The following is a 24,888-nucleotide window of genomic DNA, read 5'->3' as shown; positions in this document are numbered from 1 at the left end:
CACGGCTCACTTTGATTTTCAAAAAAATCGTACGCCCCACCATGATTGGAGACACTACAGTATATACTACATATAAGGAATTCCCCTTGACGAAAAGCGAGTCATAGTGACAGCGTTGAATTGATCAAGGGCATGCCTTACCGGCGGATTGGCTAACAAGGACGCAGTGAAGCAGTTTTTAGTTATGACGCTATGAGGCATCAGTCGTAGCTTCAAACTTTTGAAAATTTGAAAGTGCAAAGCTATGAAAGCGATCATATATTGAATCATTAATTCTGAATCCTCATGCCCCAACAAAATATTGCCACGCCCCACCTTGAGAAACACTGGCCGAGATCATTCATAGATGGCCTAGCCCTGTTCTCTTCACATATGTTTATTTTTGGTTTATCTTTTACCCCATCCTGTTAAAATTCTGGTTTGCTCTTGCAAAATATGCAATTTACATGTCAAGGAAAATTAAATTTGATAAATGTTGTGGTTACAATGTCATCCCTATTTTAATGGACTGGTGTCAGAAAGACTCAGGTTAGAGTTTGATTACCATGTGAGCAACAAGAATGTCAAACCTTTTGAATGGAAATGCTGCATTAACGAGGCGTTATGTGTTGTTAAGGGCTCAAAATTGGTCTTATCATTACAAGAAAACAACAAGGTTTATGATGCCTTGTTTTTTACCTTGTGTTTTTTTTTTTTTGTTAATACTATTGTGGGCCAGGGGTTGGGTGAGAAGACCACGAGGTGGGGGATGCTATCTCTGCTCCCACCAGACTCCCCGGAATTGTCGGCCATTGCACACGGATAATTCCGTGACGCGATGGGTCGCTTAACTGACTGTGGACGCCAATAACTCCACCGCGTGACCTCGGGTCCTCCCGTCTATGAGTTAATCGGGTTACCTAATTAATCACATGATTTAATTACCGGGGAACACGCCCTCGGTACGCCTTGTCTGAACCAGATCACTCAACCGGATCGGATCACTTTACTGGATCGGATGCATCTGAGCGACACTGCTAAAGACATACCTGCTAAAAGGAACGGATCATTGGGAATAAAGTCCTGGCTAAACTAGGATTTGGACCATGCTGGATCAATGGAAGAAAAGACAAAAACGAGCAGGGAACATTCTGAATAATGATTTATTACAATGGGCGAGGAAAGGCATGTGGCACGATCAAGATTTATTGGGGTGTGTTGTGCAGAGATAGTGGAGAGAGGTGTGGTACAGAAAATAAACAAGCAACTTACAAAAGCGGACAGAGAGCAGACTTTAATAACGTGAAAATAATAATGACCTTCTGCAGTCTTACATAAGCAGACAGGTGCCAGCACACACACACAGACACACACAGACACACACAGACACACACAGACACACACAGACACACACAGACACACACAGACACACACAGACACACACACACACACAGACACACACAGACACACACAGACACACACACACACACACAGACACACACACACACACACACACACACACACACACACACACACACACACACACACACACACATACACACACACACACACACACACATACACACATACACACATACACACATACACACATACACACATACACACATACACACATACACACATACACACATACACACATACACACATACACACATACACACATACACACATACACACATACACACACAACCCGATGAAGAGGAAGTATTGCAACAACAAGGGAGAGGAGTTGAGGCTACAATCTCGGTACCTTTGTACTTGATTGCAAGACGCGCCACCGATACGTTGTGGTGGGGTAACCGACAGTGGGAGGAGACGAGGAGGCGGAGTCCAGGTAGCAGGAGGCGGGTCGTGCCAAGAGACTAGGGCGAGGTGAGAGAGAGGCGGAGTCCAGGCAGCAGGAGGCGGGTCGTGGCGATGTCAAGCAGAGGGAGGCAAGGGCGAGGTCAGAGCAAGAGAGTGCAAAAAAAAAAATAGGCGGAGGGACTGCTCCGACCTTTTATAGGACTTGCAGTGTGGGGCAGAGGGCCACCCCGAAGCGAAGCGTCATCACCTGAATCGGGCGCTTAGATTGGCCCCAACTCCTCACGTGGCCCACTAACCTTGGCCGGAAACCGCACCACTTCGTTTCCGGCAAGATCATCTCAGACGGCGAACATATTTCGCTCCGACCCCACGACATGACACGAATCGCCCACACCGAAATTGGCGCGTGAATCTTCCCGCAAAAAAGCCCCGGGCCGTGCCCTGGCACCCGGCCGCGGCTCCCGCATGCCCGCTCGGGCGTCCGACCAGCGCCAATCAACGCACCTGCTCCGCGCGCGCCAACATGGCCCGCACTGTACAACATTCCCCGGCTCGATCGCAGCTTTGCTGGCCATAGAGAAGAGAAGACGTTTACCATCCGTGGGCAATCCACTGCTGCCAGCGAGGGCCAAAGGTACATTATTATGGCTAAATCCATGCATGTTTCGCGAGCGGCGTACTTGTCTGCCTTCGAGCACATTCCATACAGTGTGCGTGGTTCGGCCATTACGCACGTGGCCAGCGCTTGCGTTCACACGACTCTGCTAGCTTGTGTGCGGGCGAACACCGATATGTGTCAGATATTTGGTTGAAAAGGAACGCACCACTTTTACCTTGTGGAGAGTTGTGGAGCGCCTTCAAGACCACCGTCCTTGATGTTGCCGGTGGATGCCTTGGAGCTCACCGCAGGGCAAAGAAGAATTTTGTCTCTCAAGGGACACTGGATACCATTGACCAGAGTCGCAGGGCCAGGCTGAATGGCAGAGCTGAGCTGTTCAGGGAGCTGAGGCGTAAAACTGTACGTGCACTGAGGGTGGACAAGGAGGCCTATGTGCGAGGAATCTGTGAGGGGGTAGAGCATCACCTGTGGACAGATGATTCTCGTCCCGCTTACAGGGGAATTCGCGCATTACGTTCATCCAAGCCCATCCCTCGGAGCACTGCAGTTCGAGCAGAGAGTGGTAGGCTCTTGACAGAGGAGTCTGAAGTGCAGGCCCGCTGGGCCGGTTACTTTGAGCGGTTGTACCAGGCTGATCCCCCAGCTGTCGAGTTGGACGTCAAGGGTGTTACAATCCCTGTTGCTGACCCTCGAATCAACTGTGGTCCACCTTTGCTTGTGGAAACACGGGCTGCGGTGAACCAGTTGAAACGGGGCAAAGCTCCAGGGATCTGTGGCATCCATGCTGAACTTCTCAAGGCTGGTGGAAATGCTGCACTCGTGTCGTTGCATGCAGTTTTGTGCTCTGCCTGCAACACAGGCATCATCCCAACTGACTGGAAGAGGGGCCTTGTTGTCCCTCTCTGGAAAGGGAAGGGTGATCGCCAAGACTGCAACAACTAACGAGGGGTGACGCTGCTCTCAGTGCCGGGCAAGGTCTTTGCTCGGATAATTCTTGATAGGGTTCGCCACCATCTGCTTGAGCACCAGCGTCCAGAGCAGTCAGGCTTTACACCAAAGAGGTCAACGATTGACCGTATCCTTGCACTTCGTGTCCTCACCGAACGCAGACGAGAGTTTCGGCAGGGGCTGCTTGCAGCCGATGTTGATCTCTGTAAAGCGTTCGATTCAGTGAATGGGGATGTCCTCTGGAGGATTGTTGGTCTTTGTGGGGTGCCACCAAAACTGATCGATCTGATGTCTGAACTCTACTCTGGTACTGAGAGTGCTGTGAAGTGTGGTGGTACCACCTCTGACTTATTTCCAGTTGTTACTGGAGTTCATCAGGGATGTGTACTTGCCCCCACACTCTTCAGCACTTGTATGGACTGGATTTTAGGGAGGATGTCGGAGAGATCAAGTTGCGGTGCATCATTTGGGAATGTCAAGATCTCGGACCTTGATTTTGCAGATGATGCAGTCATCTTTGCGGAGACTTTAGACATCCTCTTGGGGGCCCTCGAGGTGCTGAATGAGGAGTCGGAGCCGTTGGGATTACGGGTTTCTTGGGTCAAAATTAAGATCCAGGCTTTCGGTGACATCTTGGATGCTGCTGTCCTGTCTGTGTCTGTTTGTGGTGAGGATGTTGAGGTCGTGGAGAGATTCACTTACCTTGGCAGTGATATTCATGTCTCTGCTGGCTGCGAGTCAGAGGTCAATAGACGTCTGGGTCAGGCCTGGGGAGTCATGGATTCACTGGATCATGGGGTGTGGCGCTGCCGGTACCTGTGCGGGAGAACGAAAGTCCGAGTCTTCAGGTCCTTGATACTTCCAGTCTTGCTCTATGGGTGCGAGACTTGGACTCTGACCAAGGATCTGAGACGGAGACTTAATTCCTTTGGTACCAGGTCTCTTCGGAGAATCCTTGGCTATCGCTGGTCGGATTTTGTGTCCAACGAGCGGTTGCGGAGAGAGACTCGGATGAGATTTGTTACCTGCATAGTCCGTGAGCGTCAGTTGCGGCTGTATGGACACATGGCTCGTTTTCCTGACGCTGATCCTGCTTACCAGATTCTCTCAGTGAGGGAGTCTCATGAGTGGAGGAGGCCAGTGGGCCGACCACGTGCCTCATGGTTGCAACAGGTTGACCATCATCTCAAGGAGATGGGGATGGGCCTGGCATCTGCCTGGGGGATGGCCAGACGGAGGCCCCTGGAGTACCGGCGGAAAGTGGACGCAGCGACGCGCTGTTCTGGCACATGCTCCCATACCTGACCTGACTTTTACCTTGCACACTCGTATCCCGCCCAATGTGGCGTGGAGTCGCCTTTATCGGCCTCCGTACGCGTTTTGTGCATCGTGGGCGTCATGCTGGCTGTGTTTCCTGTGTTGTGAAAAACACCATTCGTGCAGCCTCTTAAGATGTATTCATTCGTATGCCTTTTTAATGCAACCGTCAATCTTCTCCAGATCATCGGAAGCTCGAGTCGATAATCCCGTATTGCCAAGTGCACTGTATGACTCTCTGCACAAGTTGGGTTTAGGGCTCGCATGGGAACGAAGGCTCTGCCCTGTTAATGCCTGCATGTCATCGTTTCCTCGCAGCGGCGCCACACGTGCTGGCCTCTGTGAAGGCCCATCTCTCAGAGAGAGTGCACGTGGCTCAGATTTACCTCAGTAATAATCAGAAGAGTAGAGTAGAAATGAAATGAAGAAAAAATGATGTTAGCAAACCTTGCTATGAGATCATCGCAATGCACGTCCCTGTTATCCCGCGAGACAAAAGGAAAAGGACTATCTGCACGTATATTAATGGAATAACTGTCTTGGGACCACTATCTGTTGGATGCATGCGGTTCCGAGAACCGCAACAATACTTTTGTTCCTTTTCCTCTCTTTTATGGATTGTCCTCTTTGTGTTTAATGAAAAAAAAATTGTGATCTAATTCATTCTCTCTCTCCTCTCTCGCTCTCTCTCACCTCTCTCCTCTCTCTCTCTCTCTCTCTCTCTCTCTCTCTCTCTCTCTCTCTCTCTCTCTCTCTCTCTCTCTCTCTCTCTCTCTCTCTCTCTCTCTCTCTCTCTCTCTCTCTCTCTCTCTCTCTCTCTCTCTCTCTCTCTCTCTCTCTCTCTCTCTCTCTCTCTCTCTCTCTCTCTCTCTCTCTCTCTCTCTCTCTCTCTCTCTCTCTCTCTCTCTCTCCTCTCTCGCTCTCTCTCCTCTCTCTCTCTCTCTCTCTCTCTCTCTCTCTCTCTCTCTCTCTCTCTCTCTCTCTCTCTCTCTCTCTCTCTCTCCTTTTCCTGTTCCCTTTCTGGTTTTCCGGTTGTGCCAAATTGTTGCTCTGCTACGTCCGCACTCCCCATTTTACCTTGCTCCTCCATGAGCCTCACTCTTTTAAAGAAAAACAAAACGAGCAAACAAACACAGACACTCCCATGTCTGTGATTTGTTTATTGTGACCTGCTAATGTCCGTGTAATTAATGTAAAAGTATCCGATGTATTATTTAACCTTCCTGTGATATACAATCGCCTGCAAAAGTATTCATCTTCCTCCAGTTGTCACATTTTGATGCTGCCTGAGCTTATTTCATGATGCTTTCAAGTCAAAGTTAATATATAGTTTTCAAAAACGACTCCAAAGTAATAAAGCTAAAAAATGCAGATAATATGTGAATAACTTAGATTAACAGAGAAAATCAGATGATTCTCAGTTGCATAAATATTCAAAATCTTTCTCAAATGAACCCTAAATCACTTCCGGAGCAAATTATTTGTTTGAAAGGTTACAAAATATGTGTAATAGGATTCACCTGTATGTCATCAGTGGTTTAACTTGGAAGTTAAACTCTTATACTTATCTGAGGAGTTTTAACGTGAAACTCATTTGGTCAACCAACAAGGAAAACATGAAGACCAAGAAGCTTTCCAAAGAGGTCAGACATAGAGTGGTGGAGAAGCACCATTCAGGAGAGGGTTATAAAAAGATTTTAGTCACTCATTATCTCTTTGAGTACATGGTGACATCCATTATTAAGAAGTGGAAGATGTATCATGCCACCAAGACTACCCAGATAAGGTCACCAATCCAAACTCAGCAGCCGGGCAAGCAAGAAGCTGGTTCAGGATGTCACTAAAATCCAACAATGACTTAAAGATCTGCAAGACTCCATGTCCAAGAAAGGGGTCAGTGTTCTCCAATCAACAATATCCTGTTCCCTTCACAAAGCTGGCCTTCATAGACAGTGGCAAGAAATAAACCATTACTGAAAATGACTAATCCAAAAGCTCGAATGGAGTTTGATAAAAAGCATCTTGATGATACTATGGGCATGTGGAGAGAAGTTTTGTGGTCAGACAAGACAAAAATTGAACTGTTGAGTCGAAATTCAAAGCATTTCATCTGGCGTAAGCCGAACACTGCATATCACTGAGTCGACACCATTGTGACTGTCAAGCATGGTAGTGGCAGCATCATGTTATGGGGCTGCTTCTCATCAGCAGGGACTGGCAAGATTGTCAGGATAGAAGGGGCAATGGGCGGTGCAAATTAGAGGAGAATCCTTGATGAAACTGGTTGGAGATTCACATTTCTGCAGGACTGATCCGAAGCACAAAGCGAAAGGCACACTGGATTGGCTGAAGAAGAAGAAAATTAATGTTCTTGAGTGGTCCAAAGTCCTGACTTGAATCCAATTGAACATTTATGGCGAGACTTGAAGATTGCAGTCCATCGACGATCCCCATCAAACTTGGCAGAACTAGAGCAATTTTCACGTGAAGAATGGGCAAACATTTCACCATCTCACTATGCAAAGCTGGTGGAGATCTACCCAAAAAGACTTGTAGCAGCCATTGCTGGAAAAGGTGATTCCACCAAGTACTGACCTAAGGGGTTCGATACTTTTTCAACCAGTGGATTTTGATTTGTACATGTTTTTTGCAGGTATTCCTAACATGTAACCTCTTTCAAATATAACCGTGTTTAGTTTGATCTCTTAAGTTATGAATAAAAAGGTTCATTTGGAAAAATAATTTCTGCAAAATTTGTAATTCATCTAAATGGGTCATTATTGGTAGGGGGTGAATACTTTTGCAGGCCACTGTACATACGAGGTCCTCAATGAGCCCTGGATCACTGTTTAGAAAAATAAAAATTAATACCCTTTTGAGTTTATGGAAATTAACCAGTATTTTTCCTTCTTCCACAGTGGACAATGGTGATGCTCGAACCTACATGAACGGTGAAGTGTCGACAGGCCCTGGGAACCAGCCGAGCCCAGTGCGTGTGGTCTGTGCTACATCTGAGCACACATTTGAACTGGATACGGACGCTCTGGAAAGTGTTCTGCTGCAAGATGATCTCAAGGATTTGCCTGTAGCTGTAGTATCTGTTGCTGGTACCTTCCGCAAGGGAAAGTCCTTCCTCCTTGACTTCATGCTGAGGTTCATGTACAGAAAGGTGGGATATTTGCAAATGTCAGCAACTGCTATGCGAGTCGTTGCTGTTTAGTTATGGCAAAGGGGTGTGTGTGGGGGGAGGGATTTGGTGTCATGAAATATTTGAGAGAAGAATGGCTGTAACCCAAATAATCACACATTCTTGGTGTTGGATGTAGTGACTATTTTGACGGGTTTGAGGGGGGTGGGTGAAGTTGGGGTGAGGCGTTTGAGATTGAATGACGTGGGTAAAAGGGTCTGTGTGTTTTGTTTTTTAAAATTACCATTCCCTGGTTCATCTGAGGTTGAGGCAAATGGTTTTGTGCACATCATACAAAATCAGTCAGCACACCACTGCAATGATATACTCATTTATTATTTTGCGTTACCTCGTAGAAAAGATTTTCATATATACAAGGTGTGTTCAAAAAGCATCCAACCTTAATTTTTTCATGCGTAAACAAATGAAACTAGGGAGGCGTGGTTTGGTGCACGGATGTAGGCGATCCTAATCCGTATGCGTGAATATTTTCCCGCCTGCAGAAGCTGTCAGTCGCCGACAGACCGCCGATGAGTGAGGAAGTGTAAGTGAGCGCCGTCGGATTTTCGTTTTTGACAAAATGACGGATCACTGTGGTCTCATCACCAGTGATCACTGTGTTGAAGTTGGGATCACTGTTCACAGATTCCAGCATGTCCTGTGGGATCTCCAAACGGAGTTGCTTCTGCTCGATCGTTAGCAGCTTTGGCACGAACTTCGCTGAGATTCTCCTTAAGCCCAAATCATCAGTCACAATGGAATGAACGGATCCAATGCTGACGCCCGCCTCGTCTGCAAGTTCTCTGATCGTGATTCGACGATCCTGCATCAGCAGGGTCCTCACTTGGTCAATGACGATCTCGTTTTGGGATGTTGAGGGCCGAACAGAACGTGCTTCACTTTCCACTGATGTGCGACCATCTTTAAAGCGGTTGTACCACTCTTTTATCTGTGTGGTACCCATTGCTTCGTTCCCGAAGGCCTGTTGAATCTTGCGGATCGTTTCCACTTGGGAATCACCAAGCTTTACACAAAATTTGATGCAGTAGCGTTGTTCAAGTTTTTCCGTCATTTTGTCAAAAACAAAAATCCAACGGCGCTCACTTACACTTCCTCACTCATCGGCGGTCTGTCGGCAACTGACAGCTTCTGCAGGCGGGAAAATATTCACGTATATGAATTAGGATTGCCTACACACATGCACCAAAGCACGCCTCCCTAGCTTCATTTGTTTACGCACGAAAAATTAAGGTTGGATACTTTTTGAACACACCTCGTATGTATATATATATATATATATATATATATATATATATATATATATATATATATATATATATATATATATATATATATATATATATATATAGCCCCTTAGCCGGGGTGGGGGTGGGGGGTGTGTTTCCCCCTCACCAACCCTCTCTTAGGTGTTGACTGCCGTGGCCCAATCGTGAACTGATACTGGGCTCGTGTCAGACCTATGCACAGAAGATTAAATTAATTCAAAAAGAAATCAAAAGCCAGTGGGTGGAGAGAGAGAGGCGGAGTCCAAAGAAAGTGGGTGGAGAAGTGGTGAAGAAGGCGGAGTCAACAACGAGTTGGTGCAGAAAGGCGGAGTCAGAAGGCGATAGGTTGAAGATTAATTCCAGGCCAGGACGAGCAAGACGAATCGACAGGACTGAGCGAGCAGGAATGACGACACATGAACGACACTTGAACGACTCAGGAACGACGACAACTTGAGGAACGACGACAATTCGAACAACGACTACTCCTCTCACTGCCCCGCGACCCGTCCTTTTATAGATCCGGTGGTGCGGGGCAGGGGCGACAACCCGAAGAGGCGTCGTCACCCGAATCGGGCGCTCTGGTTGGGCTCCGGCCAGCACACGGGCCGGCCACCATGACTGGAAGCGGCTCCACTTCACTTCTGGCCAGATGGTTCCAAGCTGCGGAATCGTCTCGCTCCGAACCCCGTGATATTAATCGCTTTGCACCGAACCCCGTGCCGTTCCCCGGTGACCCGCAGTTGGCGCTGATCAATGTGCCTGCTCGATGGTGCGCCACGCGGCCCGAGCGATTTGGCCGCAAAGCATGCCTCTGCCTGGTAGCAGCTGCAGCTGCCTCTGCCATGCGCAGACCCGACTAAAGATATGTGTTATTTTGCCCCGTTCTGCACGATCATAAAGTATCACTGGCTGCGCGCGACTCCGCCATTGTACATGTGGCTAGCGCGCGGGTCCGCCCGCCATCGAGCATGTCCCGTACAGTGTGATGATAAACTACCCCGGGGCTGTGTGTCTGTCCGCAGCCCTGATCCGTGTCATGAATTTAGGGAAAAGATTGGAAGAGATGACAGACACAATTATGAAATGGGGATTCAGATTGGAAGGAAATAAATATAACTAGAGGGGGAGCACTCGGGAGAGTGCAAAACCTCCGCCGCCAATACTTCTGGGTCACTCAAGTGAACCTTATATCTTATTCATTAAACATGATGTCAACAGTGCTGAGAGTTATAGTTCTTTTCTCCAACATTTTTTTTTGGGGGGAGGGGGGGTTGGAAATCACTTAAAACATGTAAAAATGCCAAAAAAATCGAAATTTTGTTGAAAAAAAAGTTGCAAAATTTTTTTTTTCTCTAACAATTTTTTTTTGGGGGGGGGTTGGAAATCACTTAAAACATGTAGAAATGCAAAAAAAAAAATTCTCTTTATTTTTGGGGGGGGTTGGAAATCACTTAAAACATGTAGAAATGCAAAAAAAAATTCTCTTTTTTTTTTGGGGGGGGGGGGGGTTGGAAATCACTCAAAACATGTAGAAATGCAAAAAAAAAAAAAATTTCTCTAAAAATTTTTTTTTGGGGGGGGTGGACCAAGTCCAAAATTTAATGGCATGATCCTTGGACCATACCAGCCCCCCCCCCCACTAAGTTTCGTCAAAATCCGTCCAGGAGTTTTTCCGTAATACTGTTCACAAACAAACATGCAGTCATAGACTGGTACTTACGAAATCGTCAACTTGACCTCTGACCTTGTCTAATAAAAGCTGTCTCTCGAGAAGGTAGCGACGCAAACCAGAAGTTTCTACGATGATTCTGTATCAAACCATCAAAAATCGTAACGTTGACCGAAGCAAAAATCTCCATTTTTCCACGCAATTATATTATACCTTAACGTAACTCGACGACGCGTCTGCTCGAGCGCACTGCATCATGGGATGACGCGTGACTCGTCGAGTGAAATATTTTTTATACAATCTTAAAACGTCTCCAAAACATCCAATTTTACCAGAATTTCGACAACCGAGTTTTAAGCGTCCCAAGCGATCGCAAAAACCGAAGACAAAATTAAAATCGAAGTTAAAACTAACTCGTAACGTCGAGCGAAGCAAAAATACTCCATTTCTCCACATGAATTTACGGAATTATGTTTGACCTCACTGTGACCTTGACCTTTGACCGATTTTGACCAAAATCTAATCAGCACTAGCCATCACCCTCCTGAATCACGTGGTGTAATTTGACATTGGTAGCTTCTTCTGTTCTCGAGTTATCGTGCCTCCAAACAAACAAATAAACCAATGTCACCCGCAGGGTGACCGTATCTTGCCAAAAGTGACCACGTGTGACTTCTTTAAGGTCACACTGATGTGAACAGAGCTGCTATCCACCAGGAGCGACTCCTTGAGGAATATCTGCCTACGAGAGATTCCGATGAGAATCGTTCTGCAGAGTAACCATGAAAAATATGCTTTTGCCTCATAACGTTCTCAAATGACGTCATAATGTCTCAAGCTTGACATATCTATAAAGCACTCACCGAGGTGTTCAATTTGAGGTACTACATGATATGGTTCCTAAAACTTGAAAATTTGACCTTGGGGTCAAATATGTTTGACCTGAGGCGCTAACCATGAAGGTCAAGGCTAATCGCCACCAAAAAATAATCAGCTGAGCGCCAGACCATGAACTATATTCCCATGAAGTTTGAAGGCGATCCGATCAAAATTACTCAAAAAATAAGGGTTTCGTCGACTCCCCTGATTTGCGACAAAGTGACCTTGACCTTTGACCTTGACCTTCAAAATTTTATGCGCTGAAAGGGACCTCCAATAGGCCTCTGATATGCGAAGTTACAAAAATTTCCAATGATAACTGTGCTCTGCAGAGTGATTTTACGTGATTACAGACCAAAAAATAAAAAAACATATGAAGGTCAAGGCCAATCGCCACCAAAAATTAATCAGCTGAGCGCCAGACCATGAACTATATTCCCATGAAGTTTGAAGACTATCCGATCAAAATTACTCAAAAAATAAGGGTTTCGTCGACTCCCCTGATTTGCGCCAAAGTGACCTTGACCTTTGACCTTGACCTTCAAAATTTTGTGCACTGAAAGGGACCTCTATAGGCCTCTGATATGCAAAGTTTCAAAAATTTCCGATGATAACTGTGCTCTGCAGAATTTTTTATACGTGATTACAGACAAACAAACAAAAAAATAAAAAATAAAAAAAAACATACAAGCTGACTAACATATTGCAAAATTTCGTTTTGGCAAGATAACAAGCAAACAAACAAGCAGTCATAGACTGGTACTTATGAAATCGTCAACTTGACCTCTGACCTTGTCTTATAAAAGTTGTCTCTTGAGAAGGTAGCGACGCAAACCAGAAGTTTCTACGATGATTCTGTATCAAACCATAAAAAATCATAACGTCGACTGAAGCAAAAATCTCCATTTCTCCACGCAATTATACCTTAACGTAACTCAACGACGCGTCTGCTCGAGCGCACTGCATCATGGGACAACCCGTGACGCGTCGAGTGAAATATTTTTTATACAATCTTAAAACGTCTCCAAAACATCCGATTTTTACCAGAATTTCGACAACCGAGTTTTAAGTGTCCTAAGCGATCACAAAAACCGAAGACAATATTAAAATTGAAGTTAAAACGAACTCGTAACGTCGAGCGAAGCAAAAATACTCCATTTCTCCACATGAATTTACGGAATTATGTTTGACCTCACTGTGACCTTGACCTTTGACTGATTTTGACCAAAATCTAATTAGCGCTAGCCATCACCCTCCTGAATCACGTGGTGTAATTTGACATTGGAAGCTTCTTCCATTCTCGAGTTATCGTGCCTACAAACAAACAAACAAACAAACAAACAAACAAGCAGTCATAGACTGGTACTTACGAAATCGTCAACTTGACCTCTGACCTTGTCTAATAAAAGCTGTCTCTTGAGAAGGTAGCGATGCAAACCAGAAGTTTCTACGATGATTCTGTACCAAACCATCAAAAATCGAATGTTTTGGATGTTTGACCTCACTGTGACCTTGACCTTTGACCGATTTTGACCAAAATCTAATCAGCGCTAGCCACCACCCTCCTGAATCACGTGGTGTAATTTGACATTGGAAGCTTCTTCCGTTCTCAAGTTATCATTTTTTGGATGTTTGACCTCACTGTGACCTTGACCTTTGACCGATTTTGACCAAAATCTAACCAGCACTAGCCATCACCCTCCTGAATCAGGTGGTATAATTTGACATTGGTAGCTTCTTCGGTTCTCGAGTTATCTGTACCAAGCCATAAAAAATCGGATATTTGACCTCACTGTGACCTTGACCTTTGACCGATTTCGACCAAAATCTAATCAGCACTTGCCATCACCCTTCTGAATCACTTGGTGTAATTTGACATTGGTAGCTTCTTCAGTTCTCGAGTTATCGTGCCTACAAACAAACAAACAAACAAACAAACAGAAACGGAAGGCATCAATATACTTACGAAATCTTAAGATTTCGTAAGTAACAAACAAACAGAAAGGGGTGAAAACAGTAACCTCCATCCATATTCGAAGATGGCGGAGGTTAATGATTAGATGGGGAAATGGGTGGAAAAGTGTGCGCCGGGCACGTACTGAAAGTTGTTCGCATTTGGTGTGTCGTTTCTTCCATCTCCTCGGTACGTGTTCCGTGCAGCGGAGACGTCGTGTTGGGTGCGCCTTCTGTCCAGTGGGTGGAAATTACCACTGCATGTGCGTTTGACAGGCTGTGATTTCTGCTGAGGGGTGTCTGGCGTAATGCCTGCTTGGCCTTCGCTGAGGACCCATCTCACAGCGAAAGGTGCACGTGGCTGGGATTTACCTCAGGAATAAGAGTAGAAAAAAGAATAGGAATGAGTGCAGAGATATAATTAGACAGAGCTATGAAGTTTTTCACAACGCACTGTCCCGTTGTTCCGCGAGACAAAAGGGAAGGGACTATCTGAACATATATTAATGGAATAACTGTCTTGGGACTGCTGTATGATGGTTGCTCTGGCTTTGGAGGGATGCGGTTCCCAGAACCGCAACCATATATTGCATATTGTTACGGACTCAAGGTTTGAGGTTCACCATGAAGGGAAGGAAGCCCTCGGGTTCCTTCTGAACGTCCGTTCCTGAAGGCCAACGTTCCGAGGAAAGCTTGGTGAGTTGCTGAGAGCAACCACGAACGTCCATCAACTACGTCAACTCTAACAGGGTTATCCGTCGAACTCTGTTTACCTGAGGAGCTGACTAGATTAACCAAGCTTCTTGCTCTCAGCAAACGCTCGGATTACCGACGAGCGATACAATGACTGTACGCTGGCTAACGAGTGCAAATCACATGGTGTACAACTTCCCTTCTGACTATGCTTGGACACTGTCAGACTAATGAAGGAAAAGGCAACCGAAACAGATTTGAGAGAACAACCAACAACTTTATTTGCTGACACATCACTCCAAGCAATGGTGAAAAACACATTATTTACAGCTCTTTATTCACCAAGCAAGCAATCATTAAAAAGAGTATTTATGGGCAAAAGGCACAGAATAACAGACTTAACTCTCACACCTCTTCTTCGACAATCTTATTTGGACAAAAGACATATGGCCATCATTCAGTCCAGGAAGAAGAGCCAAGAAGAACTGAGAGAAAGAAAAGAACGGAGTATGGGGTCAACCGCTCTCACCTCACACAACCCAACGGGGCTATGCCAGTCAAAATATACAAGGCGGGGGGGGGGGGGAAGGATGGGAAAGATTGACAGTGGAGTGGCGATGCCATGTGATGGAAGGTGCAGCTGCGCCCTTCAGGCATTCAGCACCGGAAAGCAATTCCTCTCTGGCAGCTCCGGTATGCCCATGGCAAACTGCTCCATTTCTGCTGTACACATGGGACAAGTAGCTTCACCATGAACCCAGCTGCTTTCTGGCCTTTTTATATTTCTCTCCGGACAAGCTTTTAGGCGACGACCATCACATCCACACTCTCAGCTTCTTTCTCCTCACAGGACATTGCTTCTTTTTGAGTCCCGTTTGGTGTGAGCCCCATTTTCCATTGGTGTCCATCCGATGGGGTTGGGTCCACAATGCAGCTTGTGGAAGATCATTACATACCTGAGGGAGCCTTTAACGCAGCCCCCACTTCTCCCCTCATGCGCGGAAGTCTTAGAAAGCACCCCAGCCCCTCCTATCACGTGCAAACGTTCCATTGTAGTGTACGTACTTTTCGCATGAGAGAAATACTGTTCCTCAGTCCACAAATATGCATGTGAGAATCGTGCTTTACTCCGAATGCAACAAGCGTTGTGCTTTGTGCCACGGTCATGTGAAATGCACGAAGGAATAATGGAGGAAGTACGGGGAAGGAAGAATGTCGGAAAGTAATTTGGTGCCTGTTCGGAGGATTATTGGTTGACCCTGAGTGACGGGTGGTTGGTGGTAAATAACAAAAGAATGAGTGGATTTGAGTGGTGAGGAAGACAGGACCGCACTGAAGGACGAAAATTAACCTTCGGGGTCGAAAGAAAGACCGAAGCGATGAAAGAGGGGTTGTTGAATTGAGCAATGGTGTATTTAAAGTGGCAGAGGGTTTGGAGCGGACAAATGGGGTATTGAAAGTATCAGAGGGGGGTGGGGAAGACATCACATCGGTGATACACAAACTAACCTCAATGCATGTCCCCCAAAACCATTACACAAGCGGCAAAGGTATCACTACACATAACGAGACAAATAACTCATTCTTGGGTTTCCTACGTGTACATGCATTTTTTTTTTTTATGTTGAAGGCTACAAGCACGGACTGAATAGTCCTCATCGAGGCCAAGCCTTAAATAATAGAACTGCATGACCTAGAAAAGTAAGAAAAGAGAAAATAGTCTAAGAGTTTTTGAGAAAGAAAAAAAAAATCTTGCTTTTTGAAAAGGGGAAGATCATAAGTGTTTGGGAAAACATGAGAAAGTAAAGAGTTCTAGAGTTTGGCATTGGAGGGGAAGAAACAAACATCGTAACAGCCCACCCTTGAGTTGCCAATGGCCACAATAATCATGTGATGTAGTGGCTTGTCGAGTGTTCCTTGGTCTCACTAATGGTGGAGGTACACAAAAGAGAAAGGGAGCCTACTATGCGGCGTAATTTGAGCGGGTCAAGTTTTGAGGTCACATTGGTGCAGTTGACAAGTCGAATAACTTTGGATTCAAGTCCCATAGTCCCACACCAAAGTGTCGCCTCCAACACAGAGGCCTCGGCCCAGCGACTTTGTCAAACAGACAAAGATAACATGGTCAACATCAGTTAAACATCAAACGAAGCCGCCTATCCGGATTTCTGGCTTATTTGCCCGTGCGAGACATAATCCGCGGCGATGCTCATCATAACAGTCAGGAGGTGTGTCTGTATAAACGACGAATGTGGTCATCATTGGTTAGATATTTATCAGTCTGCTGTCCTGATAAGGGCAAATAAGTCTGGCCTGTACAGAAGGGTGGCAAGAAGGAAGCCATTACTCAAAAAGCCCACCCAAGAGTCCTGTTTGAGGTCTGAAAAAAAAAAACACTCCAGAGATTCTGAAGCCATGTGGGAAAAAGTTTTGTGGTCTCACGAAACCAAGATGGAACCTTTTGGCGAAAATGCAAAATGTTACGTTTGGCACAAACCCGACAAAGAACATCATCCTTACTGTGAAGCATGGTGGTGGCAGCATCATGTTATGGGGATGATTCTCATCAGCAGGAACTGGCAAGATTGTCATGTTCCAAGGGACAATGGGTGGTGCAAAATACAGAAAAATCTGAGAGGAAAACCTGCTGCCCTATGCAAGAAAGCTGACATTTGGACGGAAGTTCACCTTTCAGCGCGACAACGGCATGAAGCACACAGCCAAACCTACATTGGAGGGACTAAGGAACAAAAAGGTAAATGTCCTTTTGTGGCCCAGTCAGAGCCCCGACCGAAATCCAATTGAAAATCTGTGGCATAACTTGAAGATTGCTGTCCATCAACACTCCACACACAACTTGACTGATCTTGAACAGTTTTGTGCAGAAGAATGGGTGAGTATTGCCAAGCAAGGTGTGCAAAGTTAGTAGAGACCTAATCCCAACAGAATCACAGCTGTAATTGCTGTCAATGGTGTTTCCACCAAGTATTCACTCGGGGGGGGTGGATGCTGATACAACCAAGATATTCCAATTTAGTATTTTTAATTAATTTTATGAAATTTGTAGAATTTGTTTTTTTTCACTTTGAAGTTGTGGGTTATGATGTGGAAAATGTCTGATTTAATTCCAGGTTATAAGGCAACAAAAGGTGAAAATAGTGAAAGGGAGTGTAGACTTTCTATCGGCACTGTATGTCCAAGCTTATCAAGAGTATTCCAACAAGGCATTCCATCCATCCATCCATCCATCCATCGGGACCATACTCTGTACAGAGATTTGGTGCTGCAGAAGCAGACTTCTGGGCTATTGGGCGCAATCCTGGACGGGTCACCACTCCGACGCAGACAAGGCATTCATTGAGGTGAAAAGTTGAAAGCATTCTTGAGGATGTTGTCCAAAGAGGAAATGTACTTTGAATAAGTCAAAGCGTTTTCTTTAAAAAAAAAATATTGTATTGGTCTTGATTTGGTTTTTTTAGCTTTTACAGAACCACTTATTTATTTGTTATACAAACACAGTGCCTTATTCACATTTGGCTTCTTGTTTTTATATTAATTTTAATCGTACAAGGTAAATTTAACACTGGAGGAGGCTAATGCACCCATAATTTCACTACCCCCCACGCTCCCTCCCACTTCCCAATTTCCACCGATGCATGAATACACTTCACACCGTGACACCAATCCCAACCGCATCACGAGCCCAACCATTCCCAGCATCCATGCATTGGAAAGGGGAGAGGAGAACAGTTGCAGGAGAGAAGGGGCAAATCAGTGCATCAACAATGACAAGAAACGTTTTTTTTTTGAGGGAGTTTTTCTTTTGGAGTAGGTGAGAAAGGACAGTGAGGTAAGAGTTTCATTAACACAGACCATGTATTGATCCCTGAGAACAGCACAACTCGGAGGATCAATATCTCAAGATAATGAGACCGCAGCATGTACACAATGCCCACTGATCACTCAATTCAATTCTGGTCTACCGTTCATTTCATCAAGTGATAATGTCCCTGAACCTATTTATCCCCATTGCGCGTAGGTACCTATCCAATCTACTCTTCCTGGTTTTTTTTGTTTTTGTTTTGGTGTACCTTGTCGAGGCTCATGTGAGAGCTAACACACAACGCACATCAAGGAGGGCATGAGACGAGGGGTGGGAGTGTGAAGGACAAAAGAGTGGGGAACAGCGGCATTAGGAGATCTATGGAAGGGAGAGGGATGGGGTGGGGAACTTGGTGTTTACACGATGGACATTACAGGGACTTTCAGGAGGGAAAGCAGGGAATTTGAAGGAGGTATGTTTGGGGTGGATTAACGGGGGTAGAAAAGATCGAGGATTTGGACGGGGGACGATAAGAGGTGGTGGTGAACAGCCTTTTTGAAGGCCTGGGGGAAAGAATGGGATTAAAACAGAGTGAGGGAGTATATTCCAAAGGTGGGAAAAGAGAGGAATGAAAGAGTGAAGGTGAGCAGTGATTCGTAGTTTTGGTAATGTTCCCAGAAGGGGGTTGTTGGAGGACCTTGAGCACCCAGTGGAGATATGGTGGGGACAAATCGCAGACAAAGCAAAGGGGGGGGTGAGAGCGGGTAGAAGACAAAAAGACCACCGACCTGCCCACGGTGAGAGAGTGAGAGGCCCAAAGGCTCAGCCTCATTGCGGGACATACCAATGATCCTAAATGCCTGGGTTTCCACAGCGTGAAGCGGAGAAAGGTGGGAGGCAGGAGCACCAGCCCCAGAGGGGAGAGCAGTACTCCATCGGGCTGCGGACGAAAGCTTTGTAAGTGGTCAGGAGCTCAGGTGGGCAGAGGAAGGACTTTGCACGACGGAGGATGTCCAGTCGGTGACTGGCTTTGGAGGGCAGCTTGGAAATGTGGCTTTCCCAGGAAAGATCATGGCAGATAATGAGACCCAGAAGCTTGAATGGAAGGACTTCTTCCAGAGGATTGTTGAAAAAGTGGATGGGGGGGGGGTTCCAAATGGTCCTTTCGGAGAGACATAGTGAGAGTGTGAGATTTGTCCGGATTGAAAGACATGTTCCACGTGTTGGACCAGTTTGTGATTTTACCCAGATCTGCAGAGAGCGAAGAAGCTGCTGCCTGCCGGTCTGAGGGATGACCGATGGTACGGCAGAGTTACCTATCCAAGCTACTCTTCCTTTTGTGACCACCCTTCCAGGAAGAGAATTCCTTACATTTATGACGTTGTGAAATCCCTTTGCCTTGCTACTCTCTTAGCTCTTCTCTTATTTACTCTCAAGCTGTACCCTCTGGTCTTGTTGCTGTCCGACGTGGTGAAGAGATTTCCTCCATCTATTTTATCGATCCACGATGAAGGCTTAGGGTAAATCAAAATGAGAAAATATGTTCCCTTTTGATGTGATAAAAGGGCACCTGCCATGTTAGGACACATTCCCTTGTACACAGAGGTGTCTGTTCACACATTCTCATGTGCAACCTTGATGCTGCTGGTTGCATCCTTTGCTTAAGGCCCGGTCACACCTTGACGTTTTAGCCAACGTATGCCGATTTTTGAATTTTTTTTCTAAAACGCTGGCACACGTTGAATACGTTATGGGTAAGTTTTGATAACATTGAGAGCACGCTGGCATACGTCGTAGTACGTTGCCATACGTCGTTGTACGTTGGCTTTAAACGTTGTACTTTTCGGTTGTCCTCAAATTTTTTCATGCTTGAAATTTCACGACGTATGCCGGCGTATGACTCACACGTTCCGCTACGCTGGCCACAAGTTGTAGGCACGGTCTGCGATCGTTGACAGACGTCAACACATGCTACTTGTAAGTTAATCATAAGTTGAGACACGCCGAGGTAATGTTTAGAGTACCCGAAACTTATTTCTAACCTATGATTAACGTGTTGTTGGCACGTTACGCGATCGTTGCCACACGTCGACAGACCTTACTTTTAAGTTACTCATAGGCTGAAAGACGTCGGTATAATGGATCGCCCTTGCGTCAGCGTCCACGGCCACAGCCAGGACACTTATTTGCAGCATTCTTCAAACTTTTCTTCGGCATGACGAGGATGTTCACACTTCGATGTCTAGCTTGGCTATGATTCCAATTGTCCATCGGCAGCGTCTATTTAAAATAGTCGAGTTTGAGCGTTTTAACACGTTCAGAAGAAACGTTTCAAATTTCCAAACCCCAGCGTCAAAAAAAAACCAAAAAAAAAAAACAAAGGCGAGTGACAGCAATTTAAATCGTTCATTGTAAACAATGAAACTAGCTGAGTGGTACCGTTTAAAAATCGTTGAGTGTAAAAAAAATCCAATTGTTGAGCGCAAGCGTCTACTTTCAATAGTGGAGATGCAGCCATTTAAATCGTTGAGTGGCAGCCTATGAACCTACCCGTGGACACGCGGACGCAAGGACGATCCATCATAACCCACACCCTCCCCCTCACACCCACCTACTACTGCCAACATGAACAAACTACTACTAATACTGATACTAATAGTGATACTGATACTGTTACTGCTGACATGGACATCGACTCAAAAAGGAACTCGAAAACACTGTTGGGTTCCCCTTTTATGAACACCATTTTTATATACCAATTCCCAAAACCGCTGGGAACACGTCTTTATATGGCAGTTGTAACCTAGAAACACGTTCATTTATTTTTTTTGTCGACCGGAAGACGTCATTGGAATACGTCTACATACGTCTGTGTGTTGGGACTACGTAAAGAATTGGTTCAAAGCACGTCAAACATAAGTTAGAAATAAGTTTCGCGTAAAAAAGACATTACCGCGACGTGTTTCGACTTATGAGTAGCTTATAAGTAGCCTTTGTGGACGTGTGTAAGCGTCCACATATCGTGTGTAAAACTTATCCTCATCGCATGCGAACGTGTCATACGCCGAGTACGTCGTAAAATTTTGAACATGTTCAAAATTTCTTGACGTTCTCTACTTACTACGACGTATGATAGCGTATTTAGCGTTCTACTCGCGCATACCAAACTTACCCATACCGTATTCGACGTGCCCCAACGTTTTAGACACACTCTTTGTTACGTCGGCATACGCTGGCAAGATCGCCAAGGTGTGACCGCGATTTTGACCCTTCCATTTCTACGACAGTTATGATTTGAATCGTTGTGCGTCAGCCTTTTAATAGGCTACGTCACGACATCGTCGGCGATGCGTGCAACGCGCTATGCCTGAGTTAGACTATCGTTGGGCATCGGTTGTGTAGGCCGACAACAGGTTCAGCATTCGTTGGTATAAGTTATCTATAACACAACGAAACGTTCTGTGTTGTTACCAATGCGTTATACATAAGACCAAGTCGCTATGAATACGTCCGAATCTTTAAAAAAAAACATCAAAAGTTCAACATAAGCCAGCGTTTTACATAAATTTTAACACGTTGCCATCGCTGGCTAAAACGTCAAGGTGTGACTGGGCCTTTAGGGACGTGGCTATGCTGCTGATGTGCTTTAGGTCAGTGGTCCCTATTACCAGTACACTGGTGTTCATTTCACCGACCTCAGATGGATCTTCTTTTTCTTGCGTATGGCAGCTTAGCTGCTGGGGTAGCTCTCATTTCTTGGAAGCGCGACTGTGTCGCTGATGCAGTGCCCCTCTACCAGTACACACTGGTACTCATTTCGCCGACCTCGGAAGGATGACAGGCTGAGTCGACCCCACCTGGTGTTAATTCAGCAGCCGACAGGCCTCAAATTCAGGACTCTGGGATCCCAAGCCAGCCACCCCACCCACTAAGCCAACACCAGGCTAATAGTTGTTTGTTAAAGACAGATATTACTGCAATCCAAAGCACATAGATTTAGCCAGCCAGGGTCATAATTTATAGGATATTGTTCATGGAATGATTCAAACATGTCACCTTACTAAAAGTTTAACATCCTTGTGAGAAGTTAATTTAAAGATATATATCTTCTTCTTTTTCTTCTTTCGGCTGCTCCCGTTAGGGGTCGCCACAGCGGATCATCCGTTATGATCTGCATCCTGATTTGGCACAGGATTTACGCCGGATGCCCTTCCTGATGCAACCCTGGTCGCCTCTTACAACACAGGGATAAGGTTTGGGTTTCGCCATGATTCCGGGCTGCCCTACACCCTCTCATAGCACGGCCCAGCTCAGAGCTCCCGTCCTCAAGCGATCCTCCAACCCAAGCCTCTGAGTAGTCGGATTACAGGCGCACGCCACTACGCCCGGTTATTTAAACATATATATATATATATATATATATATATATATATATATATATATATATATATATATATTTATATATATATATATATATATATATATATATATATATATATATATATATATATATATATATATATCAAGCCACAGGGTGGAAATCCTTCAGCGTTCCAATTCCTTCAAATCATAACTACCCATGGCCTACAGGGAAAGCCTATGTCCTTAGCTCAATGGAGCTCAATCTCTCCATAGCATCACATCTGTCTCCTGAATTTGGTTTTTCTAAAGCTCTCAAATTATCTGCATCTCCTGTGATTAGGCCGAAACACAAGGCCTGTTGCTCTCGCATCACAGGCAGGTCAGAGCCTTTCAGTATTTTGTACTCCATTTTGCTCCCTCTGCTCTCTTTGCTGTCTCAATCATATATGCTGATCCCATCTCCTCCAGCTGGTAGCTTTGTACATGTTGATGCGTTTGAGCCTTGGGAGTAACTGCTGAAATCTATCTATTCGGGTTCTTTCCGACATCTTTCTTCTTTGTTCTTTTCATACTTATTTTTCTTTTTTTTTCACAATTCTATTTATTCATTCTAATTCTTACTTTTTCTTCTCTTTCATCTCTTTTACGTTCCTTTCCTCTCTTTCTTTATCTCACTCTCTAAGGAGAAGTGAATTCTTGCAGAAAGTTTTCTGTAAGGCTCACTTTGGCTGCGCCTGGATAGGTTTGGGGGTTATGGAGTAGCGGCTGAAATCCGAATCCCATACACGTTCCTCCTGATGACTCCATCTTTGCTCTTTACTTCTTCAGGTTCTTTCTTTGGTCTTCCATTTGATTTAAGCTTCCAAAATCCAAGCTCATTGCAGACCTCAACTATTTTGTTCCTCACTTCTACCATTTGTCAAACTGCATTCCAAAGGCTTTTTGATCCCATTTTCCCTTAACGGTTTCAAGCAGGCCATGCACCACCATCTCGTGTCATGCCTAATCTTTACCCCCATTCACCTGACAACTTAACACTATCTGTTTCCTTGGTCATCCACTGTAAGAGGTTCAGTTTCTTGAACTTCTCAGCCTCACCATCAGCTGTGTATATATATATATATATATATATATATATACATATATACATATATATATATATATGTATATGTATGTATATATATGTATGTATATATATATATATATATATATATATATATATATATATATATATAGTACGATATCTCAAAAAGTTGTGGACCGTTTTGGATTGAACTTGGTGGATATGTTGGTTTTGTGATGAGGACAAATTGATTCAATTTATGTGAATATTCTAATGCAAATGTGGATATAATGATTTTTTTTAATTTTTAAAATGAGTTTTCACCATTGAGAGATGGGGCCAAAAACGAGAAACAGTATAGCATGATATTTCAAAAATGTATTGAGCCTGATATGTTCCACTGGATCAGGCATTGCGTGGCGGAGGTATGTGCTCCACTGAGTGCCCTTCTCATTGCCCGTTTTTTTTTTTTAACCCTCAATCACCTCCCTTTTCTATTAGCCTCGCTTTTGTAAAAGACAACAAATGTGTGAATATATATATATATATATATATATATGTATGTATATATGTATGTATATATGTATGTATATATATATATATATGTATATATATGTATGTATATATATGTATATATGTATGTATATATATATATATATATATATATATATATATATATATATATATATATATATATATATATATATATATATATATACATACATACAAAAAATTATCAAGGTTTTGTTGCATTTGACTATTCATGTGAAAACCTATATAACCATGATTGCTGGAGTGCTCTTGCAGAGCAACAATTGTTTTTTGTTTCATTCTAATGCGCTACATCGGTAATGCCTGTGATTTATATGCATTGCCACTTGTTCTTTCACTGTGTTGTTTGGATTTTTTTTTTCTTTTACAACTTTCTCATGAAATGATGGACAGGACCCTCACAAATCACAGGACCTTTGTCATCAGAGATGGATTGTTGTTGTTTAAATTTTTGTTTTTTAACCTCGATGACCTTTGTTTGGCTCGGACTCATTTGTGATTTTTGCCACAAGGCTTTGTTAGTTATCCATTGTCAGACTTTGGCTGGTAGCTCATGGGAAATATTCTAGCAAGACCTGACTTCTTCAACCATTTATATTTTCCAAAATTAGCTGATGCCACTGATTTTTGAGAATTTTCAGCTTGCATGTTGCCAAAATCGCAACTGATATCTTCACGGTGACGGCCTGAGTGTTGTGTTTTTTTTTTTTCTTCACGTTTGCCGTATA

General features: G+C 44.5%; 1 protein-coding gene across 3 annotated transcripts in view; it reads left to right on the top strand.

Moving 5' to 3' along the window:
- The window catches only part of LOC147032051 (atlastin-2-like), a 203,920-nt gene that overhangs the window by 5,475 nt on the left and 173,557 nt on the right, over positions 1–24,888 (top strand). For all 3 annotated transcript variants that reach the window (XM_085869339.1, XM_085869338.1, XM_085869336.1), the window contains exon 2: positions 7,609–7,859. In XM_085869339.1, coding sequence (XP_085725465.1) covers positions 7,609–7,859 — 251 coding nt within the window. The remainder of the gene's footprint in view (positions 1–7,608; positions 7,860–24,888) is intronic.

The sequence above is a fragment of the Eptatretus burgeri genome, chromosome 2 (assembly GCF_056783735.1).
Source record: "Eptatretus burgeri isolate ZD-2024b chromosome 2, Ebu_testis_v1, whole genome shotgun sequence".
NCBI classification, from domain to species: Eukaryota; Metazoa; Chordata; class Myxini; order Myxiniformes; family Myxinidae; genus Eptatretus; species Eptatretus burgeri.
The sequence above is the reverse complement of the archived record's forward strand: the minus strand, read 5'-3'. Positions and strand labels throughout refer to the sequence as shown.